General features: G+C 43.7%; 2 protein-coding genes across 5 annotated transcripts in view; both read right to left on the minus strand.

The window, feature by feature from the left end:
• Nucleotides 1–14,795, minus strand: part of Ripply1 (ripply transcriptional repressor 1) — a 34,036-nt gene extending 19,241 nt beyond the window's left edge. The window contains exons 1-3 of the mRNA XM_087196721.1: nt 10,112–14,795; nt 1,261–1,336; nt 595–644 (exon numbers count right to left, since the gene is read on the minus strand). Coding sequence (XP_087052847.1) covers nt 595–644; nt 1,261–1,336; nt 10,112–10,374 — 389 coding nt within the window. The 5' untranslated portion in view covers nt 10,375–14,795. The remainder of the gene's footprint in view (nt 1–594; nt 645–1,260; nt 1,337–10,111) is intronic.
• A 1,074-nt stretch (nt 14,796–15,869) lies between these two features.
• Morc4 (MORC family CW-type zinc finger 4) overlaps nt 15,870–21,393 on the minus strand; it is a 102,690-nt gene continuing 97,166 nt past the window's right edge. For 2 of the 4 annotated variants that reach the window (XM_087196718.1, XM_087196719.1), the window contains one exon: nt 15,872–17,363. In XM_087196718.1, the coding sequence (XP_087052844.1) occupies nt 17,216–17,363 (148 nt within the window). In that variant the 3' untranslated portion in view covers nt 15,872–17,215. Of the gene's footprint in view, nt 17,364–21,393 lie in introns of all 4 variants that reach the window. The other 2 variants (XM_087196717.1, XM_021241574.2) reach the window with 2 other exon arrangements.

Consider the following 21,393-nt stretch of genomic DNA (forward strand, 5'->3'; position numbering starts at 1 on the left):
ATAGACAGCAGAAATATGACCCATAACTTAGTTATCATATGTATAAAAGGGCCAGTACTGCCAAAAGGGAAGTCAGCCCCTACACCCCTCTTAGCTACAGTAAATGAAGTCAGAGGAAAAGAAGGAGAGATTTATAGCAGAGCCTTTTGAATTGTTACAAAGTGACTCTAAGCAGGAAGGTCATGTCTGGTGGACCCACAGCTATGGACAGCTCTACTCCAGCATGTATCAGTGCTGACCCCATCCCAATGCCAGGAGGCTCCTAGTCAAGAATTTTCTAGCCCTGTGCTCCCCATCTCTTTCTACTAAGGATTTTTTCACTGATGCTCACAGGGGCTCCTCCTTAGGGGTCATGGACTCCAGGGAACACAACCTTGGCCAAGTAAGTTCCTTAATTTCTCTGGGCTTCAGTTTCCTCACCTATGAAATAGGGATCATAATGGTGCCTCCTTCCTCTATCTAAAAAGCTAATGAGGGCTGGGGATATAGCTCAGGGTGAATGAAGGCCTTGTGTTCAATCCTCAGTACCAAAACATTTTTTTAAAAGAGCAAATGGATCTTTGTCAAGTTCTGAGCTTGGTACAAGAAACTTACCTGATAGGGTGATGGAACTCAGAGTCAGCCTTTGTGGCCTTAGCAGCAACCTGTCCAAAGCAAAAGCCAGCATTTGGCTCAAAGTACATGGCCAGATAACTACCTCCTCCATATCAGAGGTCAGAAACCTGTACATAGGATGATCTAGAAGAGACCTTAGACATCTCTGGGGGCCAACCACCTCCCCACACCCTGCCCCAGAGCAAGGGGGTCTGTCTTGGTCCTGGCTGAAAAAAAAAAAACAACCCCAACCTTGGGGTTGTTTGCTCTCCTGCCCCTTGTTCTAACATCTGTTTGGAAGCTGTCCAGGGGACAGAGTTCTACTGGAGCAGTAGAGTCAAGGAGGTAGAGTGAGAAAGCACTGGGGTAAGGTCCCAGGAAACTGAGATATGAGCACCAGCTCTGTCACCAACTGGCTGTAGGGCCTGCTCAAATACCTCCCCCACTTTGAGCCTCAGTTGCTCATTTCCATTTGCCATAGGAACTTTGAATCTGTCCTCATCCCAGAGCTGCCATGGCAATCAAATGCTAGCAAAACTATTAGAATGCTTTCCAGATCTGCAGACTTGGATTGAGGTCAGAGGCTCTCTGGGAAGGGACCCCACCAGTGTGAATGTATGTGGCTGTGTGTGCCTGTGAAAATGTGTCACAGGGACTCCAACTCACCCAATCCACCAGCTTCCTCACTTGCCTTGGGGGGTCATTTGTGGAGGACATCCAGGGCCTCCAAAGACTACCTCCTCTAGGACAAAGAGGAGAGATCAATCAGTAGAGGAAGACACTGGAACATAGTTCCTTGAGGTAACAAAAGAGGCCTCCAAAATGCTTGGCTCATGTGCTATCTGTTTTAGGATGCCTTTCCTAAGTCCCCTGAGCGCAGGCTAGGAGGGATGTCCCTCCTCACTGCTTCACCAATATTATCATTGTTCTTATCCCATTGTTTTGTGATTGTCTGTTTGAGCTTCTTAAACTCAAAGATATGTTTGATCTTGTCTGAGTCGTCAAAACCTAGCACAATGCCTGGTACACAGTAGATGCTTCAGTAAATGTTGAATGTGAAATGTTTGGAAGAATCGATGAGAATTTGGTAGAAAAATATCTTGCCTCCTACCTCCTGCTTCAAGAAGCAGAGATCAGAACACTACCATCTTCCTGGGCTGGGAAAAGGGACTAAACATATTCCTGTGCTCACTGCTTCCCCAGTGGACTTCCAGAGGTAGAGAAAAAGGCAAACAGTAATTTTATGGTGAAGCAGGACTTTGAAAAGAAGAAAAAACAAGTTTCCTTAACCTAAGCAATTCCCCGTTAGTCTTCCCCCTCCCTGTGGCTGCTGTTCTTTGTCCTGCCAATTTTGTTCCTATAAGTAACAGTTCCGCAACATCCTGCTTTTATAAAAGACTGCTTCTCTTCACCCAACCAAGGCCACCAAAATGTGCTAAGTTGCAAACTGTCACTGTTTGAGTAACTGCTTTTATTCTGCTTCTGTAAACTCACTTGCCTGCCCACAAGTTTTGCATCATCAGGTAGACCAACCCCCCTTCGGCAACATGTATAAAACTAGAGCTCTTCCTTTGTTGTGGGCTCTGACTTTGGGTTTGAATCAGCTGAGCCAGTGTGCACCTAAAAAAATCCTCCTGTTTCACCCATTGGTCTCTCCAACCTCTTAAATTCTGCAACATTCCCTGGCAACCATGAAGGAATTGGAGACAACAATCTTGTCTCCTTTGCCTGCAGGCCTAGGGACCCTGAGCTGGGAGAGACCCTGAGACCCCTGGTGCCACTGGGTGAGACTTAAACTTGGAGAGGGAATTGCTCTTCAACACCCTAGTGATCTCCCCTGTTGGCACAACAGAACCCGAGAGTCTACAGGATGATTCTGGAACACCACGCTACAGGACTGTGGCAAGGTTTTGGGACCTGAGGCAGCACCTGTCCCATAAGGACAGAAGGGGGGCTTGATCACCTCCCAGAGTGTATTGAGTAATCTGACTCAGATTGAGCCGGATAAAAAGCTACAATCCCAAGTTAAGAACTCAAGTATGACCTGCAGCAAGAATGGCTCGAAAGTGGTATACCAAGTAATCTGACCCAGGAAAAGTTCAGATGAAATCTATACCCAGGTTAGGAAAGGGAACCAAAAAGATGGAGGTGTATGATTGTATGTGGATGGGCAGAGTGACATTGTGGGGCCAGAGGTCTCTTAGCATGGACTGTATGCTCCAAGCAAGTGTGGAGCCAACTGGGACTAGTGGAAATCTGCATAAGGCTTATGGAGGTGCCCCACAAACAGTAGATAAACTGTACAGTCTGAGTTCAGGCTTATTTATATCCTCTGATTGGTAAGCAGTGCCTGAAAACTCCTGTGAGGGAGATAGTCTAATTGGTCTAAAGTGAAAGTGATTAAGAGAGTGATTTGTACTGCAATGGGCAGATGAGAGGAAAAGCATCAAAATCTACCCCATTAAAATGTATGTTAAAGAACTTTAAGGAAGGCTACACAGGGAGGTATAAAGATGACCCCCTAGAGGTTGATAATTCTTTGTGAGGTTAATTGGCTTTCTTTTGATGTTAGATGGCTAGCCTAAAGGACAATAGACAGGGGAATAATTGGGTGTATACATTGGGTGGTGACTGGGGACTGAAGACAACCAGGGCATCCAGACTAATTTCCTTACAATGACTCATGGCTGAATGTAGTCCAGACCTGACCCAAATTGCTACAGCCTTTTCTGGCCACATATTATGAAACACTCATGGTCCAAGCTGAGCCTAAAATGAAAGGGAAAGAGAAATCTGCTCTGCCAGGAGCCTTAAGAACAAAGAAAAGGCAGCAAAGAAAAAAACCCATTCTCTGGGCTGGGGATTTAGCTCAGTGGCACCACACCTGCCTCATAAGCACAAGGTCCTGATTTGATCCCCAGTACCAGAAAAAAACAAAACAAAACAGTTCTACATGAACCACCAGGGGAGGCAGAGGCCTCCCCCCAATCTATCCTCCCTTACCAAGGTCAGGCTATGGGGAGGCAGGATCAGATGACATTGAGTCCCAGGCATCATCTGAGAGGGAAAAATGGAAGCCACTGCCCCAGAAAAAAGTGAGAGAGGCTCAAATAAATAAGAAAGTTGCCTACAATCAAGCCAAGAAGACAGATGCCCCTTCAGGAAACTAAGGGGCCCATTTATTAGGATGGGGATGGCCAAATCCAAGGAGGACAGAGGAGCTTTATCCACCAGACCTTCTCAACCACTGACCTCCTCAACTGAAAACGCCATACTCCCTCCTACATGGAGAAACCCCAGGCCCTTATAGATTTGATGCAATACATTGTCTAGACACATAATCGAACCTGGCCAGATTGCAAACAGCTTCTCCTGATGCTGTTTATCACTGAGAAGCACTGAAGAGTGACTCAAGCAGCCCTCCCCTTGTTAGAAAACAATGCCCCAGCAGATGTGATGAATGTTCAAACATATGCTCAGGACCAATTCCCTGAGACAAACCCCCATTGGCACCCAAGTGATACAGCTCAATTACAACACTTACATAAGTACTGAGAGGCTTTCTTGCAAGGTTTAAAGGAAGTCATAAAGAGAATAATCAATATGGGGAAAATCTCAGAAATACTCCAAGGGACTGATGAAAGTCTCAGCCAGTTTTATAAGAGGCTCTGTGAAGCATTCCAGCTCTAGAGTCCATTTAACCTTGAGGCTACTGAGAATCAGCACATGGTAAACACAGTCTTTTGTGGGTCAGGCTCAGGGAGACATCAGGTAAACCTACAGAAGTTAGAGGTTTTTGCTGGCATGAATGCAACCCAGCTTTTAGAGGTGGCCACCAAAGTATACATCAACCATGACCAGGAGGCCAACTGAGAAGCTCATGAGAGGCTCAAAAAAAAAAAGCATATCTGTTGGCAGTGGTGCTCACAGGAAAGAGAATAGAAGTCACAAAAAGGCAGGGGTGTGGACATGGTCAAGAAAGAAGCTAGACTGGGCCAGGACCTGGAAATTTGTTAAGGCTAGAATGGAATCAATGTGAGTGATGCACAAAAAGGAAGGGGGCATTAGAAAAATGAATGCCCAAAAAATGATGGTGGAAATAATGAAAATTATAAAACCAAGAGACTACCTGATAAAGGTTACCATTCCCAGAAGAAGCCAGACACTGACCTCATCAGACTGGAAGAAACTAAAGGTTATAAACAATGGGCTCCATCTCCTTAGGCCCCCAGGAGCCCATGATCCCAATGAAAATGGGAGGACAATTGATGAACTTTATGGTAGATAGTGGGGCTAAACACTCAGTAGTGACACAACCTATTGGGCCATTATCCAAAAAACATGTGACTATTGTTGAGCCCACTGGGGTCCCAGAGTAGAGGCCATTTTGCTGGCCTAAAAGGTGTGTCATAGGGGAATGAGAGGTTCAATATGAATTCCTGTATCTTCCACATTGTCCAGTTCCCCTGCTAAAAAGAGACCTGCTCCAAAAACTACAGGCTCAAATTAATTACCTTTGGGGCACAGGGAAATATGACTTGAAGTTTGATTCATCCAGGGACCATGCTTGTTTACTCTTACCATCCCACAAGCCAGAGTAGAGACTGTATTTAGATAGGTCACCAAAGCCAGGAATGGATAAGCTGCATGGGCTGACACATAAGATTCCCAGGGTATGGTCAGAAGATAACCCACTTGTACTGGCTGTAAATCAAACACCAGTAATAGTTGGACTAAAACCGGGGACAATTTTGGTTTGAGTCTGCCAATACCCCCTCCCCTGGGAAGCCATACAAGGCATTCAAGGACATTTAAAACAGCTCTTAGAACATAAAATCTTGTCTAGATGCCAGTCATCTTAGAACACCCCACTTTTGCCAGTAGGCAAACCAAGAACTAATAAATATAGGCCAGTACAGGGTTTGTGTGGTTTAAATCAGGCCACTGAGACCATTCATCCAATGGTGCAAGATCTGTACACATTGATGGGACTGATTCCAGCAAGTGCTGTCTGGTTTACTTGGTTGGACTTAAAAGATGCCTTTTTCTGTCTCCACCTTGTACCAGCCAGTCAGCCCATCTTTGCATTTCAATAGGAAGATCCTGTCACAAACATAAAGGAACAGCCTACTTTGACTAGGTTTCTTTAAGGATTCAAGAACTCTTAGAATCTTTGGAGAGGCACTGGCTACCGACCTCAAAGCCTTCATCACACTAGAGGACAATTGCACCTTTCTACAGTATGTAGATGACCTCCTTTTGACAGCCCCAACCTGTGAGTACTGCTATCAAGGAACTAAAGACCTCTTTCATCTACTTTAGGCTACACATAAGGTGTCCAAGAAAAAGGCACAAATCTGTTGACAAAAGGTCAGATATTTAGGTTTCATAGTGACACAAGGGGAGCACCAACTGGGCATTGAACAGAAATGGGCTGTCTATGCCCTCCCAATCCCAACCACTTGACACCAGGTAAGAGAGTTTTGGGGGACAGTGTGATTCTGTCATCTCTAGATCCTAAATTACTCACTTAGAGCTAAGCACCATAATGCCACCAAAGGGGGAAAAAGAGCCCCTCCAGAAAGCTGACCAAGAAAGAGCATTTAAACAAATCAAAGAGGCCCAGTCTTGAGAATGCAAGATACAACTAAGGCTTTCATCCTGTATGTCCACAAATGGAAGGGAATGGCCATAAGAGTCCTAATTCACATCATGGGATCCTGGCATTGCCGGGTGGCATACTTGTCAAAACAATAAGACTCTGTGGCCTTAGGATGGTCTCCATGCTTTAGGGCACTTGCTGCCATTGCCCTGCTGACACAGGAGGCTGATAACCTGACTTTGGGACAACAACTGACTATTCAAGTACCAAACTCAGTTATAACCTTAATAGACCAGAAAGGGCACCATTGGTTATCAAATCCAAGGATGACTCAGTACCAGGCACTCTTATGCAAAAATCCTTGCATAACTCTAGAGACAGCGAACACTTTTAATGTGGCTACTTTTCTCCCAGTCGAACTGGGAGCCCCCCTTCATGACTGTGTAAAAACTGTAGACAAAGTATTCTCAAGCCAGGGATATCTCACAGATCACCTCCTCAGAGACCCAGATGTTAAATATTTCACAGATAGGAGCAGTTTTATACTAGAAGGAGTCCAATGGGCAAGATATGCAGTAGTAACACTAGATTTTGTGATGGAGGCTCAGCCTCTGCCTACCAGAACCTCAGCCCAAAAGACAGAGCTGATAGACTTGACAAGGGCTCTTTTGCTAGCAAAAGACAAAAAGGCTGAAATCCATACTGATTCCAAATATGCCTTTGCTACATTTCATGTTCATAGAGTTATATACAAGGAGTTATATATACAAGGAGAGAGGGCTCCTAACTGCTGGGGGAAAAGAATAAAATACAAAAAGATTTTTATAGCTCCTAGATGTTATATGGGCCCTGTTATACACTGCAGGGGACACCAATGGACTAAAACATTAAAAGCCAGAGGAAATCAAAAGGCAAACAGGAAAGCAAAATGGGCTGCTATGACAGCCCTACAACCCAAAAGTGGGGCCCTAACCATGCCCCATATCCCAGAGCCTCCTCTCCCAGAGAGACCCCAAATTACTGTTCAAGTTAAAAATCCTGTTTTTCCCAAGATCTAAAAATTACATCAAGAGAAGACGGTAGAAGTTCTCTAATGAGAGACTGGCCTTCCCTAAAATGACAGCCCCGTAGGTTTGTAAAACAATTCCATCAAGGGTCTCACATGGAAAAAATGACAGTAGAAATATTTCTAAGCCATCATTTCTATGCACTGCAGCTCACTGCCATCACCCAAGCCGTTTGTGAGCAATGCTTAACCTGTGTTCAAAACAACCTAAAGCAAGGGCTCACCCAGCTCCTTCACAAAACAGGTGCTCCTTCTTGTGAGAACTTGCTGTGGACTTCTCTAAACTGCCTTGGGTGGAAGGCTATCGTTATATGTTGGTGCTTGTCTGCACCTTTCAAGATGGGTCAAGGGCTTCCCTACCCAAACAGAAAAGGCACAAAAAGTGACAAAGGTACTGTTAAGGGACATCATCCCAAGATTCAGACTGCCCCTGACCTTGGGGCCAGGCAATGGACTAGCATTCATAGCCAAGATAGTCCAGGGACTCATATGGAAGTTAAAAATAAAATAAAACCTACACATAGTTTACCAGCCACAGAGCTCAGGAAAAGTAGAGCGTATAAACCAGACATTCAAACAACTGTTAAAAAAATATTGCCAAAAACCCACTTAAGATAGGATCAGGTCCTGCTCACAGTCCTCCTCCAAGACAGGTGCACTCCCACCAAACAGAGTATTCCTATTAGATCTTTTTCGGCTGGCCACCCCCAACCATAGGTCAAATAAGGGTGATCTCTGCAAACTAAGAGAATTAACCCTAAAAAGGAAGAAACAGGCCTTGGGAATAGCCATGCAAGATATCAATGGCTAGGTTAAAAAAAATGCCTATAAGCCCGACAAACCCAATACACCCCTTCAAGCCCAGGGACTTTGTTTGGGTCAAAAAATAGAATCCAACTACCCTGGGACCCATATGAGATGGGCCCCATACTTGTCCACCCTTACTGCTGTTAAAGTTGCAGGAACTGTCCACCACACTTAGCTAAAACTGGCAGCCCAAGACAAGTGAATCAGTCAACAGGATACAGATCATCTGAACGGGCTGATCCTAAGACAAAACCAAGCTGCCACTGGAAACAGCAGCCCTGCTCTACTCACCTCAAAAGCTGACTAGTCTACATACAGCTAAAGCCTGAGGAAACAGCAGCACTGCTCTGGTCACTCTGGAAGCTGACCAGTCCATGCATGACCAAAGGGTGAGAATCAACATAGAGGTACAACAACAGCACATATCTCTTTTCCTTTTTTGTTATAATTCTCCCTTTGCCCCTGTAGGAGAAAAATCCCTAGAGGGATGTTCCCACTGCATCTACACCACATGATCAGGGAGCATCATAATAAAAACCCTGATATATCATACCTATTATAAATATACAAGGACACACCAGGGAATATATAATCATAATCGATTTACTCAGTTTGTGACCCAGGAGACAACCAGCCTTACATCTGCTATGACACTAAGTCTCCACCTTATAAAACTTGGTTTGAGGTCCATGCTGAGAAACAGAGATATGCAGAAAGTTCAATTTAACTAACTGCTGCCTAGATACTGATGACAATAGGAAGGTCATCGGGCCGGGGATTTAGCTCAGTGGTTTCACTGCCTGCTGCGCAAGGGCAAGGACGAGAGTTCGATCCCTGGTACCAAAAAAAAAAAAAAAATAGAAAGGTCATCAAAGACATTACTGCTAAAATTCAAAAATTGGCCCATGTCCCAGCCCAAAAATGGAAGAGATGGTCTCTGGATTCTCTCTTTAGAGGCTGGTTTTTGTCCATTAGAGGATTCAAGACCTTGATAGAAACAGTTCTATCTTGAGAATTTGTCTCATTCTCCCTTGCTTTTTTCCCCTACTTGTCAGAAACATTCAGTAGGCCATAGAGACAGACACACCACCACTCAATGGCTCTGACCAAGCACGAACACCTACCCAATAGAGAGCCAGCCTCTTCATAACAAGGTGGATAATGATGATGCTCTCTATTGACACTCATTTATAAAAAGCATCAAAGGAAGGAATGAAGTAGGTCTTTAAAAAGAAGAAAAAACAAGTTTCCTCAACCTAAACAGTTCCCCTTTAGTCTTCCCCCTCCCTGTGGCACCTGTTCTTTGTCCTGCCAACTTTGTTCCTATAAGTATCAGTTTCACAATATCCTGTTTTTAAAAGAGCCTGTTTCTTTTCACCCAGCCAAGGCTACCAAGATGTGCTAGGTTGCAAACTGTCACTGTTTGAGTAACTGCCTTTGTTCTGCTTCTGAAAACTCTCTTGTCCACCCACAAGTTTTATGCCATTAGGTAGACACCAACCCTCCTTCAGCAACATCTATAAAGCTCAAGCCTTTCCTTTGTTCTGGGCTCAGCCTTTAGATTTAAATCCACTGACCCGATGCACACCTAAATAAATCCTCCTGTTTTACCTGTTGGTCTCTCTGATCTCTTAAACAACAATGACATGGTTAGGAAAAAGAATGCCATAGTAAAATCCTCTTTAGACTTTGGTCCCTTTTTCCCAGATCCCCCTGCCACCATCTAGGCCCCACAGTTTTGGTCATGTTAAGCCCGGTTTTCAGAGCAGTCTCCCCTGTGCCACTGGACTCCACAACCTTGCCCCTCCTTGGCTTTTAGCTTTGGCAATGCGCACTGTCCCCCAGTCCCCTCCTGCCATGCAGAGGGATTAGGGAGATAAAAGCCAGATGAAACATTCCATACAGAGAGGAAGAGGAAGAGCTGTTAGACTATTGCCTCTCCCCTCATAGAGAGCAGGTAACCTTGGAGATCTCATTGTCCTCCCTCTGGAAGGAATCCCCTAAGCCTTAGTTCAAGCTATCAAAGACCAGGTTCCACTTACCTTCTACTTCCTGGTAATTCTTGTCCAGAAGAAACAAGAGGTGGTAGGTATAACAGGCCAGGGAGTACTTGGGAGGGTGGTGGTAGGGACAGAGTTAAGGCTGGAGCCAGGGCGGGGCCAGGGGCAGCAACAGCAGGAGTGACAGGGTCCATTCTTAGGTCACAAAGGCCAGGCAAGCTGTGGGCTCTCCTACCTCTCAGAACCTTCAAGACTCTTTTGGTCTTTCCCCCAGAGACCCTTTTATAAGCCCTGCATGAACTCATATATTATTCAGGGAGTGCAGGGGTGGGAGACTTGGGAGGGAGTTGAACATTTAGGGAAGGGACTCAGAGAGGGACAGTTGGGTGCTTGGGTATGAAATCTCTCAGTTGAATAAATAAGGTGTCTGTGGGAGGTGAGTGATTTGCTTTAGCTTCAAGTCAGAAAGGAATATACCAAAGGGGCAAATTGCATACCATTTGTGTGAATTCCTCAGGCAGTAGCAAGGCCCAAGGAGGAAAGGAGGGGAGCTTATTAACCCCTCAAACCACAAACAGTTGAAAGGGCAGCTAACCCCTTCAAGGGGAGTGAGGAATTCACCTGCTCTTTCAGTTCATACCCCAAAAAGATTTGCCAGGTAGACTTGATATAGGGTGACTGCCATTAAACATATCCTCTAGGTTAGGCAAAAATGGAGTTCTGGGTGGAGCAGGCCCAGTTGCCCATGAGGTGAACTTTAAGTCTCCTTTCAACATTCCTTCACACCATTACTGTTCAATGAATTTCCAAGAGTGCTAGAATCTCCAGCCTCAGTGGCACAATGAAGAAGAGCAGGCAGAAATTTGCAGGGCCTTTGAGGCAGAAACCAAATCTCAGCAAGCAATTTCCAGTTCAGGAGTCAGGGGGCTGGAGGAGGCAGAGTTCTACTTGCTTCCAGGATGCAGGACCAGCCCATGCCTCAGTTCTCTCACGTGTGTGGTGAAGGAGCTGATCCAGTGGTCCCCACAGCCCCTACCAGTCTGAACCCTCTGTGACCAAAGATGGATATGGGTACTGGTCCCAAACAAACCCAGAAGCTAGACACGGTCCTTGGCCTTAGCCAGCCTTCTGGGCCTTTGCCAAAAAGCTTCCAGTTACAACTATTGGCAGATACCTTATACTTTAGACATCTCGAAAATATTCCTCCTGACCTCTGTGTCCAGTACCAGTACAGATTAGCTGCTTGGATATGCATCACAGCCTGGTTTGTGATTATCAAAAATTAGAAATGACCTCAACATCTAATATTAGGAAACCAGTTACACTGACTAAGGTAAATCCTTGCAACCAAATAGTAGCAGACACTCACAGCCATCTTCTAGGAAATATAATTATCAACACAGAAAATGAAAAAAAATGGATGCTAAAATAGTGTAATTTTTTTTAGTGTGACTAATTTTATTCAAGGGCTCCTCTTTTCCCTGGTTACCTACTCCCCACCTCCACCATACTTCAAATCCTAGTCTCACTGTGTTCTTTGTAGCAAAGAAAAATTGAAAACAACTTAAATAGTTCACTTGAAAAAGCTGGTTAAATATATCCTTGGTGCAGTTAAACTATTTCACATTAAGATTAGTCTTGTAGAAGAATGAGGGAAAAGTTAATATATTCAAGAAGGAAAAACATATGCTTCTAAAATATTACTTAGAGGATGATACTATTTAGGTAAGAAAACAGTGCATAATGTACAGTATGCAAAAGAAAACACTGGCTTAGAAGAATGTTAAAATTGTTGATGCTGAGAGGAAGAGTAGGGTGGATATTTTACTTCCTTCTTTATGCTTTTCTGAATTTGGAAAAATGTTCCACAACTGAACTGATGTTACTTGGGTAATAAAAAGTAAAGACAAATAAAGTTCAAAAGACAAAGAAAGAAATGTTTATGTGAGGTGGAAAGAAAACTCTTGGAGAAATAATAATCATTTTCAAATCTGAGGATTAGGACGGAATGGAAAATACTTGCTCCCTGTGACTTCAAAAGACAAGGCTGAGGCCCAAGGGTACAAGCTTTAGGGAGACACATTTTGGCTCAATCAAAGGGAAACTTTGTAACAGTTTGGCCACTATCTAACCTAGGAGAGGTTGGCACTGTACCAGCTCTCAATAAACAGAGGTTTGTTATATGAGATAAAATGCGCCCAGTAGAATGCACAGCTGTGGGCTATGGAGAGCTCCCTGTTTCTGAATTTTCTAAGCGCAGACTGGATTCTGGATCCTGAAAACATATTCTGGTGGGAGGCTGAGCTTCTAGCCATCTCTGAACACTCTTGCTGGATTGACCACCAGGAGTTGGGAATTTGCTTGTACTCTAGTCACTGTCTGTAATGAGGACTGAGTCTGGGAGGATTGAAGTTGAAGACACTGAGTGCAAAGCCAGTATGGGAAGGAGAAAGAAGCCCAAGACATAGTACCATATGCTGGAATTTTTTTGACCTCTAGGTGGCCTCTGACAATAAGGAGAAGGGAAGGAAGAGGGGGAGACCCAGCTATTTCTCCTGAGCTTTGGGCTCATGCTCAACTAGATATCAACATACCACCTCCCAGTTTGAACTTCTGTTCTTTCAGCCACTCCCTTCATCCTCCAGAGTGGCAGAATTCAGGGACCGCCTTACACCCAGCTCTCAGTGTCCTCTCTTAGAGCCCAAGGAGCTTTTGTCCATTTTCCTGGCTCTTTACTCTCCCTCCACAACTGCTCTATCTTGCTGCCATCTAAGAAGTACCTTAGCTTCACTCACTGTGAGAAGTTAAGGCATTTGGCCCCTCTTGCTGGCCTCTCCTCAGCCTGTAGGATTAAAGACCTGTTGCTGGGTAAAAACTAGGAGTGTAGCAGTTTGGTTTTACATTTTGCACAGAAGCAGATTAAAGTTGGCAACAGGGTAACAGAAGACATCTGGATCAACCAAAATGGAGAACTTCCTATCAGGGCATTTAAATTTTTCCCTTGTTTTCCTCTCTAACAACCCTATAGTGCTTTTAAGTTTTGTCGATGATTGCTTTGCTAGACCTTTCTGAGAGGATTGGGTTTCTCCTCTGGGCCAGACACTTCACTGGACATTGCTTAGCAAGTAGATGGGCTAGGAAGTGGAAGGTACTAGGGCCTCTGCTTCTAAGTGTTCGCTGCCTAGAGAGAGACAAAAACTGCTGGGAGAAGACAAACTCAATCAGCCTCTGCCAAGCCAGGGCCCCTCAGCCAACCTGGAGCATATTCCTTAGTCAAAGCCCTAGCTCCAGCTTCTATATTTCCCTGGACCACATTCCAAACTTCCTTCAGCTCCCTACCATGTTAATGCTCCACCCCTCTCCCTGCTCAGAACAGCCTCTCCTCTACTTCCCTGAGAAAACAAAGGCCTTCAAGCGTGAATTACCTCAGCGCCCTGCTCCACCCCCCAAATACTGGCCTGCCTTTCCAACTTCCTTCCCCTCCAGCCCTCCCTTCTCAGGGGACAAGGTGCCCCTTTTGTTAAACTCTAATCCCTTCGCCTTGGCCTCATCCACCCTCTTTCTCAGGTCCTTCCTTCAGATGTTATGTTCCATCTCTTCAGGAAAGTTCAGCTTCCCTCTACCAGCTTATTTCTTTTTGAACACAAAATGCCTATCTGTTCAACCAAAATGGAGCACCCTCCCTCCCTACATGTATTCGCTTGCTCTCCTAAATTCTCTCTCTCTCTCAATCTCTTTTTCACTCTCTCACTTCCTCCTTCCCTCTCTCTTTTCTTCCCTTCACTTCAAGTTTGTTAAGAGTCTACACTTACTCCAGCTCCCTATTCACACTTCAACCAAATGTAAGCTGGCCCCAGTCCCATCATCCCAGCAAAAGGGCAATGCCAAAGGTCACCAATGACATTCTAATTGCCAAATTCAACGACCTCTTTGAACTCTGGGTGACAAAAGACACTGTTGGCCAAGAGGTTACTTCTGAAGCTTTTTCTTCCTCTTCTGGCTTCTATTATCACTCCCTCCTGGTTTTCCTCCTATCTCTGGATGTGTGTGTGTGTGTGTGTGTGTGTGTTTGCTGAGAATTGAACCTCATAGTCTCCTTTGCTGACCTTTCTTTCTCTGCCTATTTTTCAAATGCCAGTCCACAGATCAAGCTGACACATAGTGATGTTTTCAATGGATCACAGCAAAATAAGAAAAACTTTGTTAGAAGAGTTTTTCAGCATTGTAAATTCATTTAATTATAAAAAACTGTCCTGCATTCTGAGAATATGCCCTTCCTATTTTTTGATAGTAAAATGATGGTGATGGTGAATGATAGTTTATTTCTTTAATGCTTCCACTTGGAAAAATAAAATGTTAGTTACTCTATATCAGTCTCATAAATATTTATTGACCTAGTGTCCCTCCCTGTGCTCTCTTCCTTTTTCCATCTGTCCTCCACACCACTGACAAAAGAATCTTTCAAAGTAGATCTGAATAGATAAACACAATGTGGTGTATACATACAATATATTATTCAGCCTTAAAAAGGAATGAAACACTGATACCTGAAGGTGGTTGAACCTTGAAAACATTATGAAGTAAAAACCAAATATTGTATGAGTCCACTTATTCAACGTACCTAGAATAAGCAAGTTCACAGAGAAAGAAAGGAGAGTCATGGTTACTGGGGGCTGGGAGAGGGAGTAATGGAAAGTTACTGTTAAAGAGTTTCTGTTTGTGGTGATAAAATAGTTCTGGAGATGGACAATGGTGCTGGCTATGTACATATATATTTAAATATTATAAATATACTTAATACCACTGAATTGTACATTCAAAAAGGGTCAAAATGATAACTGCTGTATTACATACATTTTATATATTTTTATCATAATAAAAATATTTAAAAGTAAAAAAATATATATTGAATGAATAAAAGAATGAGTTATATTTCCAGCCAGCAATTTTTCCCAATAGGCATTTTAAACTCATTTGAAAGCCAAACAATTTTTCTCCCAACAAACCTCCTCTGCATCTGCCTCAGTAGCCAGCACCATATTGACCTCGTCACTCAAGCTAAACGCTCTACCTATTTTAGTTCTCACCATTCCTCACAACTGTCTCCTCCATGCTTGCCACTCTCCCACTTGTTTCTTCAATGATGGTCTCCTCTGTCCTTTCTCACCTGGATGCCCAAATCAGAGTCTTGATTGTCTTTCACTTAGTATTATCCATCCATTCTCTGCACAGGTGCTCCAGTGATCTTTCTAAAGCACAGAACTGAGTACTATGTCATCTTCCTCTGCTTGAAATCATCTAGTGATTCCCAGCTGCCCACAGGAAAAATCCAGTCTCCTCTGTGTGGCAGCCCTTTGCCATTTGAGCCCACCCTGTCTCTTTAGACTTCTGCCTCCCCAGACTTCTCTCTCCCCAGCAACCCTTTCGCCACACACAGACACCATGCACCGCAGCCCCCCTTGACTCTATCTCCATTCTGTAAACAGGCCATTCACCTCTAATCATTTCAAGGTTTTAGACCTGTGGGCATCTTAAATCCACCCCAGATAGAATTTATCACAGAGAAGGGGAGACTCAGGGTCATTCTTGAAGCAGTGATTTTCAAATTTCAGATCACAACCAATGGCAGGGCTTAAAACTGATTTAGTGGGCTGCAACCAGCTCTGAACAACATGAATAGCAAATATAAGCATGGATATTATTCTGTAAAATTTTGTTTTACTCATATGAATATATCTATATATAAAGATATGCAAATACATGCACTTGGTCATGCTATAAAATATATTTCTTACTGTAGGTCACAATAAAAAAATTGTCAAGCCAGGTATGGTGGTGCATGCCTATAATCCCAGCACTGATGGAGACTGAGGCAGAAGAATCACTCTCAAAATAAAAAATAAAAAACAAGGTCTGGGGGTGTAGGTCAGTGAGAAGGTCCTGAGTTTAATCCCCAGTGCCATAAAAAAATAAAAAATCGATAGTACTAAATCAATTTAGCTGATGTTATCCTATGATTCATTTAGTCGGTGCTGTTCATATCATAGCCCTTTGCTCTCACAGTGTTTCTGGTCTCCCTGGGGAGTGTTAGCAATATCAGCAGAGTAGATCATGCCAGGAAGACTCACAGACAAGGAAGGGATTGAGCTGAGCTGGATTTAAGGAATCAGAAAGAAGGAGATGTAACCTTGGCACCGAGAATTGGCACAGAGGCAGATAATAAGAGCAGAGAACATTTGTTAAACATTTATGTGCCAGGCATTGTTCTAAGTGCTTCGCATGGATTAATTTAAACCTCACAAACAACCTTAGGAAACACAGTTTCCTACATTAGTTAGACACAACTAAACACTTCATTCTTCAGATGAGAATAGAAAGAACCTGCCCAAGGTCACAGAGCTAATGTGCTAAAGCTGGGATTCAAACTCAGGTAGTTTCTGTGTTCTTAATTTCTTCACCATACTGCTCTCACTGGAGGCCAAAGAGAAAAGTGGACTGACCGAGGAAGAGTGAGAGCTTAGGCCACAACACTGATGGAGGAGGATCTCAAAGGCTGGGATGAAACCAGAGCAACAAGTTCTCCTCTCATTTCCTGAAAGGAGATCTTCCTCTTTTCCCGTAGCCTAGGCCTCTTGAGCCAGAGCCTTGGGTTGGCAGCAGGAAGCCCAAACACCCAGTGAGGGTGCCAACTGGTGGCAAGGTCAAAAGCAGGGCCTGCTCAGAGAGAGGAGGAAAGGGAAAGGTCTTCTCTCTCCCACCCCACGCCAAGCCTGTCCCCAAAGCAAAAATAGCAAATGGTGCCTGGGGCCTCCATATCCAAGTCCAAATGTCCCAAATGTGCTGAGTCTTGGACTCGGCCTCAAAGGTTGCTGGGATGGGGAGCCTCCTCTTGAGAACAGTCTGTTGCTAGATCAGCTCTCCTCCTGCACCCTCTGCCTCTTGTCCCACCATTTGAGTCAGGGTTGTGGCCCATGTGGTACATGTCTTGGCTGAGCCTCTTGTAGCTCCTGTTTGCTCTTCATTTGGACAGCCCAGGCTCAGAAAAACAAAACTTTCAAAAAAGAGGAGGGCCGGAGGCAGGAGGCTTGGAAACATCATTGCCAGTTAGTCTCCTTCCCTCCAGGTTCAGTAGGTCCATATCCAGGCCTAGCTCACCTGGTCAGCTTCTCCATTGCCTCTTCTCTGAGATGCCTCCTTTCCCAGTGTGCCATTAGGCTTTAGGAAGACATAGTGACACTGAATTCTCAGCAGCAGCATCTTTTCTTGTCTTTTTAGTCTTGGTGTTCTAGTGATCCTAGATAAAAACAACAACAGATAGTGGTAATTAGTGGCAGGTACTTTCCTTGGGGGTAGCAAGTAGACCCTGACAAAATAATAAGAAGAACAATGAAAATGAAGCCAAGTGTGGTGGTGCACACCTGTAATCCCAGCACTCTGGGAGGCTGAGGCAGGAAGATCTCAAGTTTGAGCCCAGCCTGCACAACTTAGCGAGCCCCTATCTTAAATTAAAAAATAAAAGGCTGAGAATATAGCTCAGGGCAATGGCCCCTGGTTCTATGCCCAGTACTTCAAATAAGCAAACACACAAATAAATAAATAGAATAAAAACAACTAAACATTATTCTGTGCTTACTATGTTCCAGGCACTGTGCTAAGCACTTTATTGCTTTATTCCACATACTCCTTACAAAAATCCTATGAGAGGGCTGGGGATGTAGCTCAGTGGCACCGCGCCTGCCTGGCAAGCATAAGGTCCTAAGTTTGATCCCTGGTACCAAAAAAAAAAAAATCCTATGAGATATTATTGCTCCCTTTAAAAGATGAGGAGAAAACAGGCACAGAGAGATTAAGTGATTTACTGAGGATCAGGTATCTATGGAGTTGGTGCCTCCCTACCTCAGGCCCTTACCATCTAACACCTGAGTTTCTGCAGTAGACCTTGAAGTGAAAAAGCCAGGGCTCTAGAGTTAGACTTGGGTGTGTGAGACAATGATTGTCTCTACTTCACAGAGTTGTGGTGAAGACTGAATGAAATAATATGTAGTTTTGCTTAAAGCCCAACATGTATCTAGCACTCAGTATACATTGCTGTTATCATTATTATAATTATTCTTCCCTTCCTTCCCCTTCATCATTGACTATATTATGGTTGTTCAGAGTATAAGCTTTAGAAGCAGGCTTAGGTCAGAATCCCTCATTGGTAGTTTACCATCCAGGTGACCTTAGCTACATTAATCCATCTCTCTGAGCCTCAAATTCCTGAGGATAAAAATAATAGCATCCATGTCACAAGGCTGGAGCGAGGATGAAATCAAATACTGTAGGTACACTGGTGTTAGTTCTTTTGGCCTCACATACTTCCAAGGTGTTTTCTGTATACTGGGGCAAGTGCAGCTCCTAAATGTCTGGAACCCTGCTCCCACACCTGCACTGACAACTTATGACTGAAGGGGAGAAGCCAGGCATTCACAGATGTTCCCTGTACTTTCCACCTAACCCCAACTCCATCCAGCTTTCTTCTCTTCTGGCATGCTTGTTGCTACATTGTGCCTGCACATGACTGTCATCACTCCCCTCCTCTGCACAAGTCTAGAGCGCTTTCTACCTCTCCCTTCAGGTCCTTCTTGGCCCCACACTTCAGGGAGCCTCCAAGCCATGCTAATATTTGCCTTCTACCAAAGGCCTGTCATCTGAACATCTGTCCCATGAAAGGGTACTAGCTTTCTTTTTAATCCATTTTCAGATGTTAAAGGAACCTCTCTGTTGAGGTAATTTGGAAAAGGGCTGTCGATTAATAGTGTCTCCTCTCACCTATTAGCACCTGGCACAGGACTCAGTGCACAGCAGGTTCTTGTTCCATGTGAATGGAATGGGGTTTGACATAGGCTACTTGGTCTAAGAAGACAAAAAGATTTAGTCTAGCAGAGCAGTGCGGCTTCAGGGTGGAATGGCAAACAGCCATGACAGGTGGCTGGCTGGGCCAGGGTGGTATTCTCTGTTAGTATTGTGACCTTGTGAGACATAACATCCAAGATCTCAGGATGAGGGCAGCTTTTAGAAGAGAACTGTTAACTTGCCTGGGACAGCTCAGGAACAAGGTGGATCAGGAGCAAGAAGGGGCATGGCACTGGTTCTTGGGGGAAGATCTTCTACTCTTCACTCCCAGCTGCCTTCTCTACTGCCTTTCATCATCATCATCATCATCATCATCATCATCATCATCATCATCATCATCTCATCATCACTTCGCAGTACTAGGGATTGAACCCAGGGCCTTGGCACTGAGCTACATTTCACCCCTTTTTAAAGTTTTTATTCTGAGACACAGTCTCACTAAGTTACTAAGTAGCCCATGGTGAGCCCAAATTTGGGATTATCCTGCCTCAGCCTCCCAGAATACTAGGATTACAGGCATGTGTCACCGCTCCCAGCTTTTCTACTGCCACTTCTAAACATGCTTAAAATTTCAATTCTACAACCCCCACCTCCAGCCTCTTCCTACCCTTTCTGGTCTTGGCATAGACCAGCAACCCTAAAAATGTGGTCCAAAGAACCAAGGGGACCCCTAAGATTCAGGAGGTTTGGTTTCTTTTTACAATAATACTGACAGTATTTTCTTTCTGCTGTGGTTTGCACTTGAAGTAACAAAAGCAATGATGAGTAAAAGTGTTGATGCCTCTGTACGAATAAGGCCAGTGTTCATGCTATCTGTGTCAGTCTTCATTCCAGTGTATTCTTGGCAGAAGAAGTCAGTTACACTTAGGAATATCCCAACAAAGCAATAAGAGTTATTATTATTATTATTATTATTATTATTATTTTGGTACCAAGGATTGAACTCAGGACCTTGCACTTGCGAGGCAGGTGGTGGCATCACTGAGCTAAATTCCCAGCCCTAGCAATAAGAATTATTAATTTTTATTCACTATAAATCCTTTCAATGTGACAAATAATCTGTGTGACAAAATAGGAAAGATATGCAAAGCACATCTAGTGCATACTGAAGGATGATGGTTGTCATGAAGAATAGCACTTGTACAATTGAATTGCAAGCTAAACTAGGCAATTTTTCATGGAACACTTTGTGTTTTACTTGAAATTGACAGGTAATCTGTGATTATTCAAACTTGGGAACGTGGCCAGTATTTTCAAAATGATACTATCATCTCAAGGAAACCAACTGTTAGCATTTGTTGGCAATGAAGAAATGTAAGCCTTCAAGTAAAAGGCACAGGGCTGGGGGTGTAGCTCAGTGGAAGAGGCTAGTGTGTGTCAGGCCCTAGGTTCACTCGCCAGCACTACCCCTCCAAAAATAAAGGAATTAAAAAGCACTTTTTTAAGAAAACCTCTATCTGCTACTGTAAGCTTGAGAGCTTCCCAGGACACTTAAATACCTTTTTTATAAGATTATAGTAGTAATACTAATGAACATGATTTTTATATTGAATAATTTTTAAATCAATCAACAATTGGAAAATCTGCATAACTAGGTGGACTGATATTTTCTAAATGACTAATGCATAATGTTACAAAATCATATCAACAGATCCATTCAAAGTGCAAGATAAACCAATGGTTCTTTTTTTTTTTGGTTCTTAATGTAACAGAGTACAAAGTGTTCCTTGATATGGTGTTAGTTTCAACATTGCAAATAAACATTAAAAAACTACCATTGTAGAGTTTAGGTATAGTTATCAAGACGAAGCCCACACAATTTATTAGTTTTCTATTGCTGCCATAACAAATTACCACAGACTTAACAATGTGATACAATACTCATTATCTCACAATTATGTAGGTCAAAAGTCCACTGGATGCACCTATGTTCTTTGCTTAGGGTCCCACAAGTTGTCAATTAGCTGGGCTCTTATCTGGAGGCTCTGAAGAAAAAAATCCCTTTCCCAGCTTACTCAGGTTGTTAGCAGAATCCAGTTCCTTCTGAGCATGGATCTGAGATCCCAGCTGGCTCTCCTCCAAAGGCTGCTTTCTGCTCCCGGGGACAGCCTGTATTCCTTCTCATATGGTCCCCTCCATTTTAAAACCATTAATGGTATATCGAGCACTTCTCACATTTGAATCTCTCTGACTTCCTTTTCTCCCACTAGAAGCCCACCCTTCTTTTAAAGGGATCCTTGATTAGATTGCCCCCCATAAATTCTCTTTGTCATATAATTAACATAACCATGAGACTCTTATAAACACCCACTCTCAATGGGGAGGGAATTTATACACAAGCGAGAATCATTTGGGGGTCAATCTTAGAATTCTGCTGGAAAAAGTTATTAAATGCTCCCCTTTTCCAATTACCTGTCTTTATGAGGCTG

Source organism: Heterocephalus glaber, unplaced genomic scaffold (genome assembly GCF_053883595.1).
Source record: "Heterocephalus glaber isolate CG9 unplaced genomic scaffold, H.glaber_assembly_v1.0 deba00001613, whole genome shotgun sequence".
Lineage (NCBI taxonomy): Eukaryota > Metazoa > Chordata > Mammalia > Rodentia > Bathyergidae > Heterocephalus > Heterocephalus glaber.